This window comes from Emydura macquarii, unplaced genomic scaffold (assembly GCF_026122565.2).
Source record: "Emydura macquarii macquarii isolate MOO-44397 ecotype Brisbane River unplaced genomic scaffold, CSIRO-AGI_Emac_v2 contig_2805, whole genome shotgun sequence".
Classification (NCBI taxonomy): Eukaryota; Metazoa; Chordata; order Testudines; family Chelidae; genus Emydura; species Emydura macquarii.
In genome coordinates this window covers 5,267,566-5,284,360 of record NW_027132942.1, presented here as the reverse complement: position 1 = coordinate 5,284,360, position 16,795 = coordinate 5,267,566, and the positions used below count along the sequence as shown (strand labels likewise).

Genomic DNA, 16,795 nt, shown 5'->3' with positions numbered 1-16,795 from the left:
TAGTGTTATTCCTGACCCTGACTCCAGCTCTACTCTGGGCTTTGACCATCAGGTCAGACTTCCCCCATATGAGCCCTGATAGGGACACAGAATTGGACACTACTCCAGCTGAGGCCCCACCACTGCTGAGTAGAGTGGGACAATTACCTCCTGTGTCTTCCATACAACATTTCTGTTAATAGACCCCAGAATATTAACTGTTTTTGCAACTGCATCACAATGTTGGCTCATACTCAGTTTGTGATCCTCTATGATCACCAGATGATTTTCAGCAGTACTAGCACCTTGCCAGTTATTCTGTATTTTATAGTTGTGCATTTGACTTTTCCTTCCTACATTTTGTATTTTGCACTTGTCTTTATGAATTTCATCTTGTTGATTTCAGACCAGTTCTCCAATTTGTCGATATCATTTCGAATTCTAATCCTGTCCTCCATAGTGCTAGCAACCCCCTTTCCAGCTTGGTGTCATTTGCAGATTTTATAAGTATACTTTTCACTCCATTATCCAAATTGTTAATGAAAATATTGACAAATAGACCAATTGGAGGATTGGGCCAAAAGAAATCTGATGAGGTTCAACAAGGACAAGAGAGAATCCCATGCAACTGCTACAGACTGGGGACCAACTAGCTAAGCAGCAGTTCTGCAGGAAAGGACTTGGCAGTTACAGTGGACAAGAAGCTGGTTATGAGTCCACAGTGTGCCCTTGTTGCCGAGAAGGCTATTGGCATATTGGGTTGCATTAGAAGGAGCATTGCCAGCAGATTGAGGGAAGTGACTGTTCCTCTATTCAGCACTGGTGAGGCCACATTTGGAGTATTGTGTCCAGTTTTGGGCCCCCCCACTACAGAATGGATGTGGACAAATTAGAAAGAGTCCAGCGGAGGGCAATGAAAATGATTAGGGGGCTGGGGTACATGACTTATGAGGAGAGGCTGAAGGAACTGGGCTTATTGAGTCTGCAGAAGAGAAGAGGGAGGGGGATTTTGATAGCAGCCTTTAACTACATGAAGTGGGGTTCCAGGGAGGATGGAGTTAGGCTGTTCTTAATGTAGATGACAGAACAAGGAGCAATGGTCTCAAGTTGCACAGGGCGAGGTCTAGGTTGGATATTAGGAAAAACTGAGGTTAGTCCTGCTTTGAGCAGGGGGTTGGACTAGATGACCTCCTGAGGTCCCTTCCAACTCTAATATTCTATGATTCTATGTAGCACCAGAGCAAAAGGAGATATTGGCAGGAGGGGGTGGCAGTCCACTGTAAAATTTACCAGCCTTGGATTCTGATTCCTGCCATGGCTTGGGGTCCTCCTTGGGCTCTTTGCAGGGATGGGAGGGGGAGTTGCTCAACTGGATCCACTTGGGAGAGGTGCAAAATCACTTGCTCCTCTTCTGGGTCTCCTGTGGCTTCCTCCAGGACTTTCTCTGAGGTCCTTGCTGCCTCCTCACCCTGCCCTTCATTGGCATCCTGTCGTATGATGAGGCTGACAGGGTTGAAGAGGGAGTTGTGAGCCATTTCAGGCTCTGCATTGGGAGCATGGGCATGCACAAAGGTCCCTCCCGGAGTGACTGTTCAAGTCTTTCACCTTTTGATACAGGAGCCTCAGGTGCTTAATGCATTCCTGGCACTGGGATGGAGTCTGATGAATTCCCACGTCCTCCAATCTCTTTAAAATTTTTTGGTACAGGTGTGTGACATTCCTCCCTGCAATCTGGACTGGTGTATAGCTGTGTCAGTCCCTTAGTCATGGTCCCCGACTTACTCTGCTTTGCTATGTGAACTATCCACTCCTGGGTCGGCCCACACTCAGCCTTCTGTGAGTTATCGGTCCCTGACCTAGTGAAGGAGCGCTTCTGGCCAGGCACTCATGGGACTGACCCCCAGCAAACACCCCCAGTCCTAAATGCAACCCCAGAACTGCTGTCTTAACTTGATTCAGTGCTGCACACTGCACCCTGCAAGCTCATTACATTAGTTCCTCAATTTATCAAAGAAATTGATATGCACCAGCTCTGTCACTCCAAGTGAAGTCTCTACATATATTCAATCCACATGCACTGCTTTAGATAAAAGAACTAAGTTTATTGATTACAGAAAGATTTTAAATTATTATAAGCCAGAAAAATATGAATCAAGGTTTGATCACAATTTATTAAAAGATAAATTGCATTCTAAACTAAACTCAACACTTTAGTAGCCATATAGTCTCAGATAATGCTCACCACAGGCTGATTGACTCCTTTTCAACCAGCTTTCCCCCTCCTCCCCCCATGGGTTGTGTCCTTGATGTTGCTTGCCTCTCTTCTTGTGCCAAACTAAAACAGTTGCAATGAATGGAGGCACTAAAGCTGAATCATCCTTCATTTAAAAGAGGGGACAGTCAGTATTCTCTTCGAGGGGCTTCCTCCTGGTCCAAATCTCTAAATCTGTTTAGGGCACATTGCAATACACATCTCACTCCTGGGAGAATTCTGCACCAAAAATTAAAATTCTGTGCACAATATTTTAAAAATCTGCATATTTTATTTGTCAAAATAACACAATATAATCTAATATATTATATCTAATATAATTTAGTATTAGTTCAATAAAGACGCTCCCTGTGTTGCATATCTCTGTGTTCCTGTGCTGGTTTCTCTCTCTCTGAATACAAGCAATTAAAAGGATTCAACATAACAAAAGTGGCTAGAGAGAATGGGATCCACCTGTGCTGCACTGACAAAAGGTAAAAGTCAATGTAAGAAAAAACCTTTTTGCTGTTTTGAAGGCTGGGCTGTTTACACTGACACTTCAAACTGAAAATAAAACAGGCTCTGCATTGTTCTGACCAAAGCAAAGCAGACAGACTGGGAATGGGGAAGAAACAAAAGCACTGCTAGTGACTGGAAATGACCAGCAATTGTATGTGAATGACCCCAGCATACATGAATAAAAGACAAGAGAAAGAAAGGGGAGAAAAAAAGAGGGGCAGCAATAGCTACTTACAGGGCCCCTGGGACTTTTTGATGAGACTCTAGCAAAATGGAACTCTCATACTGAGCATTTTCAGCTTTTTGTTTATTGCAAATGAAATTAAAGATGCAAAGAGGGTGCCCATTTTCTTAAGTGTGTAGGAGCTAAAACCTATACTTTATTGTACAGCTTGCACCCTGATAAGCCAGAGACAAAATCTTACAGTGACATTGTGAAAATCCTGGAGGTACATTTTTCTCCAAAACTGCCAGTAATTGCAGAGAGATTTAGGTTCCACAAAAGGAATCAAGAAGAAGGAGAAACAATTGTGCAATTTGTAGGAGCTCTGAAGAAGCTTGCTGAGCACTGTGAATTTAATGATGTGTTAAATGACCCCCTATGTGATAGGTTAGTGTGTGGTCTGCACAATGAAGCAATACAGAAGCCCAGACAGAGGCCCAGCTCACCTGGCAGAAGGCCATTGAAATTGCAATCTCTATGGAGCTGGCTGCAAAGGAAGCCTAACAGCTCAGTGCATCGACCACAGTGCATAAGGTGTCACAATAACCTACCCACAAGACATTGGGGAAGCCGGGAATGTTACCGCTGTGGAAAGCCGGGTCACCATGCTTTGGAATGCTGGTGTAAAGACCTAATATGTCTACAATGTGGCAAAAAGGGACACATTGAGCATGCCTGCAAACGAAAGAAGCATCAAACAGAATAGGCAAACTGGAGAAAAAGAAGTCTGCTATCTGGCAGGCCAAAAAAGAAAATCTGCACGTAGTAGAGCAGACTCAGGATGATCAAAGTGACACCCAGTCAGAAGAAGAAGTGCCACTCCATTTCTTGTCCATGGCAGTTGGCTTCCATGAATACAGGTAGCCCCACTGTTGGAAGGTAAATCTGTACGCATGGAACTGGATACCAGTGCAACAGTTTCGCTGGTCTCAGACACTATGTATAAGGAGAAGCTAAAGCATCTCTCACTTAAGCTGACAAAAATTGTTCTGAAGACATATACTAGGGAAGCTATACCCATTTGGGCATTACTGATGTTAAGGTAGAGCTCAATGGACAGACTGCTAAATTGCCACTGTTTGTGGTGGAAGGCAATTACCCAGCCTTAATGGGAAGGTCATGGCTTAGGAAGATCCAGCTGAACTGGGCAGAAGTGCCCAGGATGGCTAAAGAAGAAACATGTCTGACAGCTGTGTTAAAGAAACATGCTGCTGTTTTTGAAGAGGACCTGGGAAGTTTAAAGGGAATCATTATGAAATTGAACATTAAACCTGACAGCCAACCATGTCTGAAAGCCAGAACTGTGCCATATGCCATCAGGCCAAAAGTTGAAGTGGGCCTGGAGCGCCTGGTCAAAAAATGGAGTCCTAGTACCAGTTACCCTCAGCCAATGGGCAACCCCAATTGTTCCAGTATTGAAGAAAGATGGCTCCATTTGGATTTGTGGGGATTTTAAGGTCGCTGTTAACCCCGTGTTGTGTGCAGAGCAATACTCTCTTCCCCGCATCAATGATCTCTTTGCTGGTTTGGCTGGTGGACAAAAGTTCAGCAAGATTGATCTGAGTCAGGCCTATTTACAGATGCATGTCGATGAGAAGTCCGAAGAGCTGTTGACTAACGTGACACATAAAGAACTGTTGCTTGCCCTTTGGAATAATGTCTGCTCCAGCTTTGTTCCAGAGAGCTCTGGACCAGATCTTGAGTGGCTTGCCAGGAGTCCAGAGCTATCTTGACAACATCCTGGGTCACTAGCAAGAATGAGGAAGATCACCTTAAGAACTCGGAGGCTGCCTTACAAAGACTGGAAGAGGATGGCCTACAAGTCCGCAAAGACAAATGTGAATTCTTCCAACCCTCTGTTGAATATTTGGGACATATCATAAATGCTACTGGCCTTTGTAAGGCTCCTGCAAAAGTTAAGGCTATTGTGGAAGCTCCACATCCTCAAAACATAAGCCAACTTTGCTCTTTTTTAGGGCTATTAAACTATTAAGGAAAGTTTATTCCACAGTTAGCAACACTACTAAAACCACTACATTAACTCCTTGGCCATAACAAGGTCTGGAAGTGGACTGAAGCCTGTGATAGATATTGCATTTAATAAGGCTAAACGTGCATTGCTAAATTCAGAGGTTCTGATGCATTTTGATCTGCCCTTACCTCTACAGTTGGCCTGTGATGCCTCCCCTTATGGAGTGGGAGTGGTCGTGTCAGATATTATGCCTTCGGGAGAGGAGAGACCCATTGCTTTTCCCTCATGCACCTTAAGCAAAGCAGAAACTAACTATGCCCAAATTGAACGTGAAAAGGACTTAGGAATTGTTTTTGGAATTTGAACATTTCACCAGTACCTGTTTGGACGGAAGTTCACACTTCTCACCGACCATCGACCTCTAACATCAATTTTTGGACCACACACAGGCATTCCAACACTGGTTGCTTTCCACACACACATATAAGATCAAATATCGGAAATCCACTCTGCACTGCAATGCAGATGGTCTATCAAGGCTGCCTTTACCAGTTTACATCAAGATATTGGCCAGAAAGAAATCTTCTACTTTGAACAGGGAGAGAACACATCCATCACTGCTATTCAAGTAAAGAATGCAACTCGCGTTGACCCAGTACTGTCCCAAGTTATGGACCTAGTGATGCATGGAACATCTCTACAGGACTCTCAGGTCTCACCCGATCTTCCTCCCCACATGTCCAGGAGGATGGAGTTATCAATCCATTCTGGTTGCTTGTTGTGGGGGATGTGTGTCATTATTCCACCACTACTGAGATCACAGATGTTAGAACAGCTACATTCAGGTCACTGTGGAATAGTGAGCATGAAAGAAATTACACAAAGTTACCTTTGGTGGCCTGACCTGGACAGTGCCATTGAAGAGAAGGCAAGAGCTTGTACTTCATGTCAGAGTGTGAGGAACTGGCTTGAAAACCCGTGGCAGTGTATTCACATTGATTTTGCTGGCCCATTTGCAGGAAGCATGTTCCTGATTGTTGTAGACACCCACTCTAAATGGCCAGAAGTCTCTGTAATGCTGTCCACTACTGCTGAAAGTACCATCCAGAAACTGCGTGAAATCTTTAGTCATTTCGGTCTGCCAGAACAACTTGTGAGTGACAACGGACTGCAGTTTGAAAACTTTATGAAAGCAAATGGGATACATCACATCACTAAAGCACAGTATCACCCATCCGCCAATGGATTAGCTGAAAGGTTTGTGCAGACTATGAAACGATCTTTAAAAACTGCAAGGGACATTCGTCCATTCAAAAGCATCTGGACACCTTCTTACTATCCTACAGAAACACACCTCCCGCTACGACCAAAGCGTCCCCAGCCTTTCTAATGATGGGACAACAACTGTGCACTTGCTTTGATCTACTGAAACCCGCCAAAGCACTACAAGTTGTGCAACATCAACAGTAAAACTAAGTGCACACAGAGCAAAAGACTGAACCTTTAGTCCTGGACAGCCTGTCCTAGCTCGGAACTATGCTTCTGGAGCTAAATGGGTCCCTGCTACAGTCATCGCCCAAACAGGACCTGTTCCTACATTGTCCAGATTGCAGATGATCTCACCTGGTGGTGGAATGTAGCTCAGTTGTTGCCAGGTCATATATGTCCCAAGGACACATCTCCACTTGAACTTCCTGACCTCACTGTTACAGGTGAGATATCATTGAGTCAAGAGTCACTTGTTCCTGACTCCCCTTCTCCATCCACCTCTGCAGTAGATACAGCTTTCTCTATTTTTCGAGCAAATACAACATCCTACCTGTTTGAGCTACGAGTCCTGAGCCCACTGTTAGACCCATACCAATAACACTTCCCGGTGTAAGAACACCAGAAGTCCTCTGTAATCCACCTAGAGAGAGAAGGCCGCCTCAACAGCTGGATCTTTAGCTAGGGCAAACCCACGTTATGGGGCAGAATAATCCCCAGGGTTTAGCTGGGAAATGAGGCGGTCTACTCTCATTCTCTAGTTTAGTGATTGTTCTGTTAAATGGGTGTTTTCATTAAGGGGGTGAGGAATACGTTGTGTATTTTGTATCCTGCCAGCTTGCCATAGCTAACAGCTAGACTATTATGGGATAGGTCAGCCAGTCCTGGCTGGTTTGGCTGGTTTTAGTGTTAGTTCAGTAAAGACACTCTCTGTGTTGCATCTCTCTGTGTTCCTGTGCTGGTTTCTCTTTCTCTGAATACAAGCAATTAAAAGGATTCAATATAGCAGATTCCAAGAGAGAGCTCCAGAGACAATGACGCTTCTGCCTTTAACATATTTCCTTGTCACCCCCTGGGGTCAGGTGATCGGCTATGTCCGGCAATGGTCATGATTTCCTCCACTTGAGTCAAATGAGCATCACCTTATCAGGTGCTCAGGCCAGTCCATTGTTCCTGTATGCATGCCCCTACAAGGCGTGAACCCTTACTTTGCTTGGTGATTGCCTAGATCTATTCAAGCCATGTAAGACACACATTTGGGAATATTATATAGCAAAGTTTCATAACTATGTATGTATGACATTGCAGGAAACATACTACCATAACAATAATATTCAGTAATTCATGAGCATTCCAAAAACACTTTACATGACTGTGATGGACTGTGTGCCACTGACCACCCAACAGATGCCTCCTGCTGGTGTTCTGGGAATTAGCTCGTGGCAACGCCCCCCCCATCCGTGGCCCATGCTCCGTCACTCTTCCCTTCCTGCCATTGGCAGGGCTCTCTACCATCTTCGCGACTTTGCCCTCCAGCCAAGCCACACTCTGTGTCCCCCCCTTCTGGGGGGGATTCTGCAGTTCCTTTTTCACCCCTTGTTTCAGTGGCCGCTATAGTCCGCCACCACTCCACTGGCAGCCTAGGGAAGACAGAATGTGGCCCAGCAGCCTTCCCCTGCCTTCCCTCCAACTCCTCTATAGCCTTCCCCGGGCTGCTTCGCCACAGCTCCAGTACCTCCTTTCTTGTATCAGGGTCTCAGTACCTCCTTCTGCCCTGGTATCAGGGTATTCCACTCTTGCCACACCATAGCTGTCAGCCATTTCCCCTCTCGGTGCTGATTTCCCTCAATCTACCGGGCAGCCAGCCTTCCCTCCCTGAGCTCCTGGGAGTGACTGCTCTGCTCTGCTCTGCTTGCTACTCCCCTTTTTATGCTGGGCTCCTGGGTCTTGATTGACTGCCCCACCACTCCTGCTCATTGGCTGCTCCTTGTGCAGCCCTCCTTAACCCCATCTTGACCAGTGCGGGGTAGGCACCCTGCCACAATGACATACTTTGCATTAGACTATACGTAGTTACACTATAAGGGTGAACATGAATGATACCCTTATGGTGTGATTTGTGTATACATGGGGTACAACGTGTCACACGGTGAATCTTCCAGCCGCTCCAGGTGAATTTTTGGAGGATGGTGTACTCTGACCACAGTTTGATGAATACTTGGATATTACTGGTGGACCAGGGAGCTGCTTTGGGAACATGATCCACGTTAACTGAGGGCAAGGACCTTTATATGTTAGGTAAGGGTCAGGCAGGAAAGACTTCAATGCATTATGGAAATGAGCCTAGAGGACAATTGAAACTTGGGACCTGGGACACACCCCTTACTTTCATCCACATTGTATTGTACCAGGTATGTGGGACCATGCCACAGTGGAAGCGTGTACATACCCACAACCTTCATATGTGCTAGCTTTCTCATCATCCTTCATATGTTCAGATGTGGACAACATTGGAGTTATAGCATACCAATGCACATGTAGGCATTTAAGTTGCAAATGCAGACATATCCTCCATGTATATGCACAAGAGGCAGAGTTTGCATGGGCAACCTTAGCTCTGGCATTTCCTGATTTTTGAATGATTATCTATGAAATCTTAGCATTCTAATAACATGTTTTGGGGATTTAATTATGCATATTTGACCTCCTGCACAATGATGTCTTGCCTCACAATTGGGTTAATAGAATCTCTGTCTCTCTCTCTCTGCTTGACAGGATCTGAGAAGAGTCAAGGGATGTTAGCATTGGCCATGAGTCCAAATCGACGATACTTGGCCATCTCTGAGATCGTGCAAGAGAAACCCACTATCACAATTTACGAATTGTCATCTGTCCCATGTAAAAAGCGGAAAGTACTTAGCGTCTTTGACTTCCCTGTTCAGGAATTTGTCAGCCTGGCCTTTTCTCCTGATTCTAAGTATCTGGTGGCCCAGACCGGACCCCCTGAATCAAACCTTGCCTATTGGATGTGGGAGAAGCAGAGAATGATGGCAATTGTCAAAGCCGACATCCAGAACAACCCTGTCTATCAGGTAATGTTGGAGGAACTGTGTGGGCAGAGCAAAAACACCTCCCTGTAGCAGGAACCCCGTCTTCCAAAAACCTCTGTTAGAGTTCAGAAGCACATTCACATCACTGTCCTGTAAAGGAAACCCTTTCTTCCAGTTGTCCCTGTATAAGCACACCAACAGTACTTTCACCTAACTGGGTGACATCCTGGGACAGATCAGAATGGAAACATTCTCCACCAGATAATGGAGAGTTTACATAAGCCAACTTCCTCTGCAATAACTGAGGCTGGGCAACACCTTCTTCTCCTGAAATTGTGTCTATCATTTGTTTTTAATTTTTTTTGTAAATAATAAAGTAATAAATCCTTTGTCATAACAGTAGACCATGTCAGAGAGGGGTACAAACTCAAATGGAAAAAATTATCTAGAGACAGAAGCCTCAAATAATCATCTGGTAAGCTTCCACGCAAGGGGGAAAACTAACAAAATTCCATAAAATAGTGATATGCTATATTTAGGAAAGATAGAGTGGCCGAAAGAGGGCGGGGGCAACACTCTACATCAAAGAGCCAATTACCTGCTTTAGAGTTATTGACATTTCAGAAGAACAGGAATGCTTATGGATAAATGTTTACTAGACAATCATAATGGTTCATTCTGGCTTTAACATCTGTGGAAAGAAAAAGAAAAATATCTGAGAAAATAATTCTTCCAATTCAATTACACCCCCACAGACAGTTAATGAGGCAGAAAAAGTGATGTAGTCCAAAGCCCTGCTAGAGTATTTACATATTAACAATGTTTTCTAAACAATTCTAAAATTAATGAAAAATAAATTTTAGAAAATAATAAAGCCATGGCTTCAGAATGCTCACAAAGATTATTTGTGGTACAAGCTCCCAAAGCCTGATCTGTATCAAACAGGGCTTGGACATTTATATGGATAACAAAAATACCAGATTTATAACATTTAATGGAATAAAAACCCCATGCTTCCGATTTTAAGTCAGTATGTATCAGGATGGATAAAAATCAATTATTCTTGTATAAAAATCAGATGTATTTATTTAAATAAATACTTTAAAAAACTATTTAAAATTAAATCTGTATTTGACAACCTATATTAAGGACTAAATTTACTATAAACTATAAAAAGAATTTAATAAAATAAAAAATAACTAATATTAAACAGTACATGTTTGCTGCAGAAGTTGTAAACAAAGTCAAATTACTGAACTGGGGGAAGTCACTGGCTAAGCATCTGGAACCAGAGTTGTTGAAGTGCTTAACCAGTATTTGACAGCTGTAGCCTGTTCTGCAGGTGTGGAGAGAATATTTTTGTCATTTCAATTAATTCAATTAGTTCAATTTAATGATTAGTTCATTCAAAGTTAAGAAAATGAGTGGTAGCTGAAAAAGCAGGAAAGTTGTGTTCCTCTTCCAATCTCTAAAGAACACTAGCTGTGAGAATGAGATCTACTAGTTCTATAGACTTGAAGGACATGGTGACTAGAAACAATCCAATTCAGTAACTAGAGATAGTATTTCCTTTGGTTAATAAATCAGTTATTTTAGATGTAAAACTTGTTGATAAACTTTTTATTATGTATCAAGCACATTTAAGGTAGTTTTATTTAACTAATCAGAAAAAAAATTAAAGGCTGCTTTTGCTCATTTTCAATTGAATTCCAATTTCCATCCAAATAGAGCTTGACATAAGTCACAAGTAAAATAATTAATCATCTTCTAGTAAATAAGAAATGCATCATTTACCAGTTTCTAACATAACAAAAGTAAAAAATGAAGAATCTGTATAAATGTTTATAAATGCTTAAATGTCTATAGACATCGTTATAGTGTGTTGTCATGGTTAGTAATAAGAAGTACCAAATTTAATATAAAGGGTATATTTAGTTGCAAATCAACATGGTTTAATGGTTATCAACTGATGAGAATCAACTAAAAAGTACAAATGTAATACAAGATTAAAATTGATGATTTAAATCAGTTTCCTGCTTGCTGATTTAAATCATGATTAAAAACTTGGTGATTTAAATTGCTTTGCATTAGATCAATCTACTGTCATATAGAACCATTACAGATAAAGAGAAGATATTTGTGGGGTAGATTACACCATGTCTCCTTACTGTGCGGTACTGGATTTTCCTCTGACGCTTCTGGTTTTGGCTACTGTCTGATATAGGATATTGAAGTAGATGAACCATGTATGTTCCTGTGTATTGACCTTAGTGGAGAACAGATGAACTAACTAATTACATGTGAAAGGATTTTGAAAAGTAAATACAATAAAAATATTTTAAAAAATTTGGAAACAAGAAAGTGGAACTAATGTGATTGGTACACCACAACACAAAGTAACATTAGGATTTTATTTTGCATAAACTTCATCCTTCCCTTACCTGCAGCCTGTTTTTTTGTTATTTTCTCTCCGTCTGTTTTGGTTGATATGGGCCTCAGTCTTGCAATTTGATCCATGCTGGACTCTGCCAGGTTTTAATTGGCATGTGCAGTCATGCACACCTATGGTGCTGTTAATAATAATGATTAAATAATTATTAAATATTATTATTATAAATAATTAATAATAGATGTTGCAAGGATATTCAATAAATATATGTTTAAGAATTTACAAAAATCTAACAAAAATCATCTTGCAAATATGGAATCATATTGCTTATACTAAACCCTTCAGCAACCTTGTGTAGCACATGGAATATCAGGGAGCATAGGAACCCTGGCATAAGTGCAGCAAAAGTTGACTGAAGACTCTTTGCTCTACATCACAGGGTGAGCTGGCCTTTTAGTGGGGTTGGCCCTCTGCCTTACCAGTGCCAAGTTTAGGTCACCTCCCCAGGTGAAGGGAATATTAGCAGGGATAAAGTGATGGGAGCATGTGACTAGAAACCATCCCTGCTGGGGAATATAAGGGCAGCCTGAGTTTAATTAGAGTGTGTGTGTACACATGCATGTGCGATGATAACACGCTAGGGTTCCCAAGTAGAAGGCCTGGGAGAGACCAAAATTTTAATAGGGACACGCTAAGAATCTTGCACCAAGGGTTGTGAGCCAGCTACAAAGGTTGGGGGAAAGATTTGTGTTTTGAACTTTGTTAATAAACCAGACTCCTGGAGAGGGGAAGTTTATTGAGAGAGACAACTGTAATGTAAAGTCTGATTAATTGGGGAAGAAGGGGAAATTGAGGCAGGGCAAGAACCCAAGCCATACTGGGTAAACCCTGCTACGAGCATTCTGCAAAGAAATATCTCTGTCTGCTCCTTCACCTTTCAGCAGGATAAACAATAACTATACAAATTAAAGAGCTACATTGTGTAGGAGTAGCCGTTCCTGAGACACGGGAACTCTCTGGTCAAAGTATCAATTAATAAGCTCTCCTCTCCAATAAGCACACTACCCCACAGTTTTGCTGAATCATATTTATCAAATGGTAAGTAGCTTTTCTCATCCTTACAGTTCCCTGTCTACTTTCTTGAAAAGAGATACCTCTGTGTTCTTCAAATCCCCTTCCTTTCAGTTAGCCTTCCTGGGCTGGTTACCTCTTCTGCCTTCTTGCTAGGTTTTTACTCCCCCAAACTATTAATTTAATAAAGATAATTACAATAAGTAAAAGCTATGTGCACAACTCAGAAAAGAGGGAAAATGGGGTATGCAAATACAACAGTTTATCTCTTGCTGTTGTAATCTTTGTCCTTCCCATACATTTTGTGACTTTTTTTGTCATTCCTGTGGTCCTGTATCTTATAAGCTCTTCAGGGCAGAAATCATGTCTCTTTATGTATTGGTAAAGTACTATGCATGAACATAGTTATGTAAAAATAACTTTTCTCTTTTTTCTGCTTTCCAGGTGAGTTTCAATCCCCAGGATAACACCCAGGTTTGTATCACTGGAAATGGCATTTTTAAACTTTTCAGATACACTGAGGGAACCTTGAAACAAACCAACTTTCAAAGGGGAGAGCCTCAGAACTACTTGTCCCATGTCTGGCTCTCTGAGGACAGGGTTATGGTTGGCACTGACACAGGCAAACTCTTTCTCTTTGAGTCTGGAGATCTGCGCTGGGAGACCAGTATAGAATGCAAAGAACCTCCCAGTGAAGTGGAAAAGGATGAGCTGGCACATGAATCTGAGAGGTAAATCTTCCTGGTTATTATTGATAGAGTCAATCTCATGAGTAAAGATCCTTCACAGCAGGGACTAGGCCCAAGGCCAGTTTTAGGGCTAGGCCATCTGGGCCACTCTCCAGGGCACCGTGGTGAGGGGGGCACCAAGGGGCAGTGCAGAGGTGCACACTGCTGGTGTAGTGTCTGAAACAGCTCCCGACTGGCAGGGGAGCACCGCAAACTTGCAGAGCCGACACGTGGGGGGGCACCAAGATTTCTCTCTGCTTCGTCCCAGTAGAGGAAGAGGGGGGATGAGTGGTGACACACAGATACCTTCCCTCCCCACACAGTGTTCCTCTCCACCCTCCTAGGTAGCTATAAGGGTTGTGTGTGGGGAGCAACGCCAGGGCTCCCTGCACCCAGGTCACCTTCCCCATCTAGGCCGTGCTGTGAGATGTGCTTTCCTGCCCTCCCCTTACACAGCCTAGGTTAGGAAAATGACCAGGATGCAAGGAGCCCTGACACTGCTCCCCATTCCACCCAGGGCCCCATAGGGGGGCATGGAAGAGCAGCGTTTGAGGGTGGTAGTGAGCAGCAATGCCAACCACTCTTTGGATCCAGGATAGTTTTCCAACATGGGCGCAGGAGGGGAATGCAAGGGTTAGGGCGCAGGATAGGGGTGCAGAGATTAGGGGTGCAGGAGAGGAGTGAAGAAGGGAGTGCAGGGATTAGGGGTAATGGGGGGCCAGAGCACCAAAATAGAAGTTCGCCCCTGGTACCATTTTCCCTACGGCCAGCCCTGACTAGGCCCCTCAGATGTTAATAGGGAAAGAATGGATGAAGGTTTTTCTGTATTGCCCTAACTGTGGCTAGATTGGGTTTCTCTGGTTGTTGCTGATTTTAATAACTTCCTTCCTGTTTTAGCCTCATTGAATTTCCTACTGCCAGTTCCCCTGATCTCTCCAGTGAACTGCTCTGTGAAGCCAATGGCCAACGGCAGGCTTCCTTGCCTAAAGTCTCTGCCATTGCTGCTTATTCCAAAGGTTTTGCATGCTCAGCTGGGCCAGGAATTGTTCTACTGTTTGAGAAGACTGAGGAGAAGGAAGGTTATAGGGAGAACCGAGAAATCCGGGTAGGTGAGAGATTGTGAATGGGGCAGAAGGGGCTTCTCCAAGCAATTAAGAGGCTGCAGTTCTCGAACAGATTTTAGCTGTTTCAGTTTAAGAGCCCTTTTGTTTTAAATCTGCTCCAGCTAATAATAATATTCTACTTCTATAGCGATCTTCATTCTTCAGCCACTCTACAGACATTAATCCTCACAGTCCCATAAGATATTGGTCAGCATTTATAGAAGGGAAAGTGATTTGTCCAAAGTCACACAGAGAATCAGTGACCAAATTATTCTCCTTCAAGATTGCCGCTCCATATTCCCATTTATGGAACTGGTCTCCTTAGCATCACTGAGTTTCAGGAACCTTCTAAGAAACCTGTGTTCATTGGGACTGTACAAACATTCAGAGCCGAGTAGGGGTGTGTACAAGGGGGGGAAACAGGGGCATGGCCCCCCCCAATAATCGGTGAGATCACAGAGCTCCTCTGGCCCTGGGGCCGCAGGGTCACAGAACATGCCCCTCCAAAAGCAATCAAATTTAAATTCCTGCACACACCCCTGAAGCTAAGGTTTTGAGGAGGGCATGTATTCTCAACCACCTCAGTTCCTTTCTTTTTACAGCTAGTTGCAGGTCTTTGGGCTTTTTCACCAGAGCTTTTGCTTATTAATTAAAGCTATAATTGGAAATAGATAGTCTTACTATTGGGGATTCCAGTTCTTAGGATGGTTCTGATTGGTTATGTCCAACTCAGGGGAAAAGATTGGGTATATGTGGTGTGTTTCCTACCCCACATGTCCACTGATTTGTGTACCACACAGAAGGCTGTTTACCTGGACCAATGTTCACTGTATCAGAACTTCATGTCTTTCTGTCTGATACAGACATACTCTGCTCTTGGCCTTCCTTATGTAGAAGGCCCTCCAAGTGACATCCTAGGGACAAGGTCACAGTCCTGTGTAGCAACTCAGTAGGTCTTCATCAGCTTCCAAGTCCTCTAAATTTAGGAAATGGAAGCCTTTGATGACAGGATCAGAGTAGTGGCGTTCTGTGGATCTCCGGCACCCGAGGGCCAATGCTTGCATTTGTGCCCCTCATTCTGTTGGCGGCAGCACCCCACGGAGGGGGTCTGCGGGCCCATTTCCTGCTCTTCCACGCTCCCTCCCAGCTGTGGGGTCGGCGGGTGCAGCTGGGAATGGGAGTGACAGGGACAGATGCCCCCAGGCTGCCTGGGTGGGTGTGTGACGGGGTTCTACCCCGGAGCCCTGCCATTGGGTTGGCTGCCTGGCCCCCTGTGCGGCTGGGATCCCCACGGCTCTCTGGTGTCATTAGACTTCCAAAGCTGGGCTGTCTCTGAGGATATTATCCCCTGAATATGCCTGGGGCAATAGTCCCCTCCCCTGCCTGAGCAGCCCTGTGTCTACTGGTGCTACAAAGAGCATGCTCCTGCCTTTTTAACATGTCAGCATGTGAAGATGATGGGCAGATCATGATGAAATCTGCAGCATATTCAGACTATGCAAAGTACAGAGCCTGCTGAGAGCTTGCCTTGCTTCTTCCCAGCTGAGCGTGTTTATTTCAAGATTGAAAAAGTGCTTTAGAGGCCCCTAGCCCTGCTACTGGCTCGGCCACACCTCTGTATTCTTATTGACTAGGCCAGTGAGGGGAGGGAGGAAGAGGAGCAAGCAACGTCACTGTAATGCTCGGAGTTCTGGCCAATAAGGGAAGGGGAAAGGGGAAGAGGAGCTGAGCAAGCAATGTTGCTCCCAGCTGTTAGGAAAATCAGGGTGAGGCAAAAGCCCTCTCCTCCTCTGACCTACCTAAATGGCGCCCCTGTGCCCAGCACGGGGGCAGAGGGGCCAGGAGGATGCTCGCTCCCCCCACAGTGGGAGCCCTCGGCAGCCAGGTGGGGATGTCAAAACCCGACCCCTGGCTGCCTGCGACAGCGGGGGGGGGGTGGCTCCTGTAAGGAGGGCCTGGCTGGTGCCCTGCCCAGGCCAGCACTCGGGGGCAAGGCCCACCCGCCACCACCCTCGGTACACCACTGGATCAGCACTTTCATTCAGCCCCAAGTCAGAGGATCTTCTGACGCCTGGTTCTGGCTGTTTTTGTGTGTGAATGGCTTGGTTCATCCTCAGAATCTGCTGGTCTGGTGGTTCCCTCAGTGCCAGGACTTTGTTGCTGCATCTGGATAGTGCTGTAACTGTGGCTTCCTTCATGCTGGAGTCTGTCTTGGCACCAGAGAAGCCTTTTCTATTCTACATA

General features: G+C 44.3%; 1 protein-coding gene across 2 annotated transcripts in view; it reads left to right on the top strand.

The window, feature by feature from the left end:
- CFAP57 (cilia and flagella associated protein 57) overlaps positions 1–16,795 on the top strand; it is a 124,621-nt gene that overhangs the window by 7,273 nt on the left and 100,553 nt on the right. Inside the window, exons 2-4 of one of the 2 annotated variants that reach the window (XM_067567742.1) lie at positions 8,986–9,302; positions 13,363–13,451; positions 14,346–14,553. In XM_067567742.1, the coding sequence (XP_067423843.1) occupies positions 8,986–9,302; positions 13,363–13,451; positions 14,346–14,553 (614 nt within the window). Of the gene's footprint in view, positions 1–8,985; positions 9,303–13,164; positions 13,452–14,345; positions 14,554–16,795 lie in introns of both variants that reach the window. The other variant, XM_067567741.1, reaches the window with a different exon arrangement.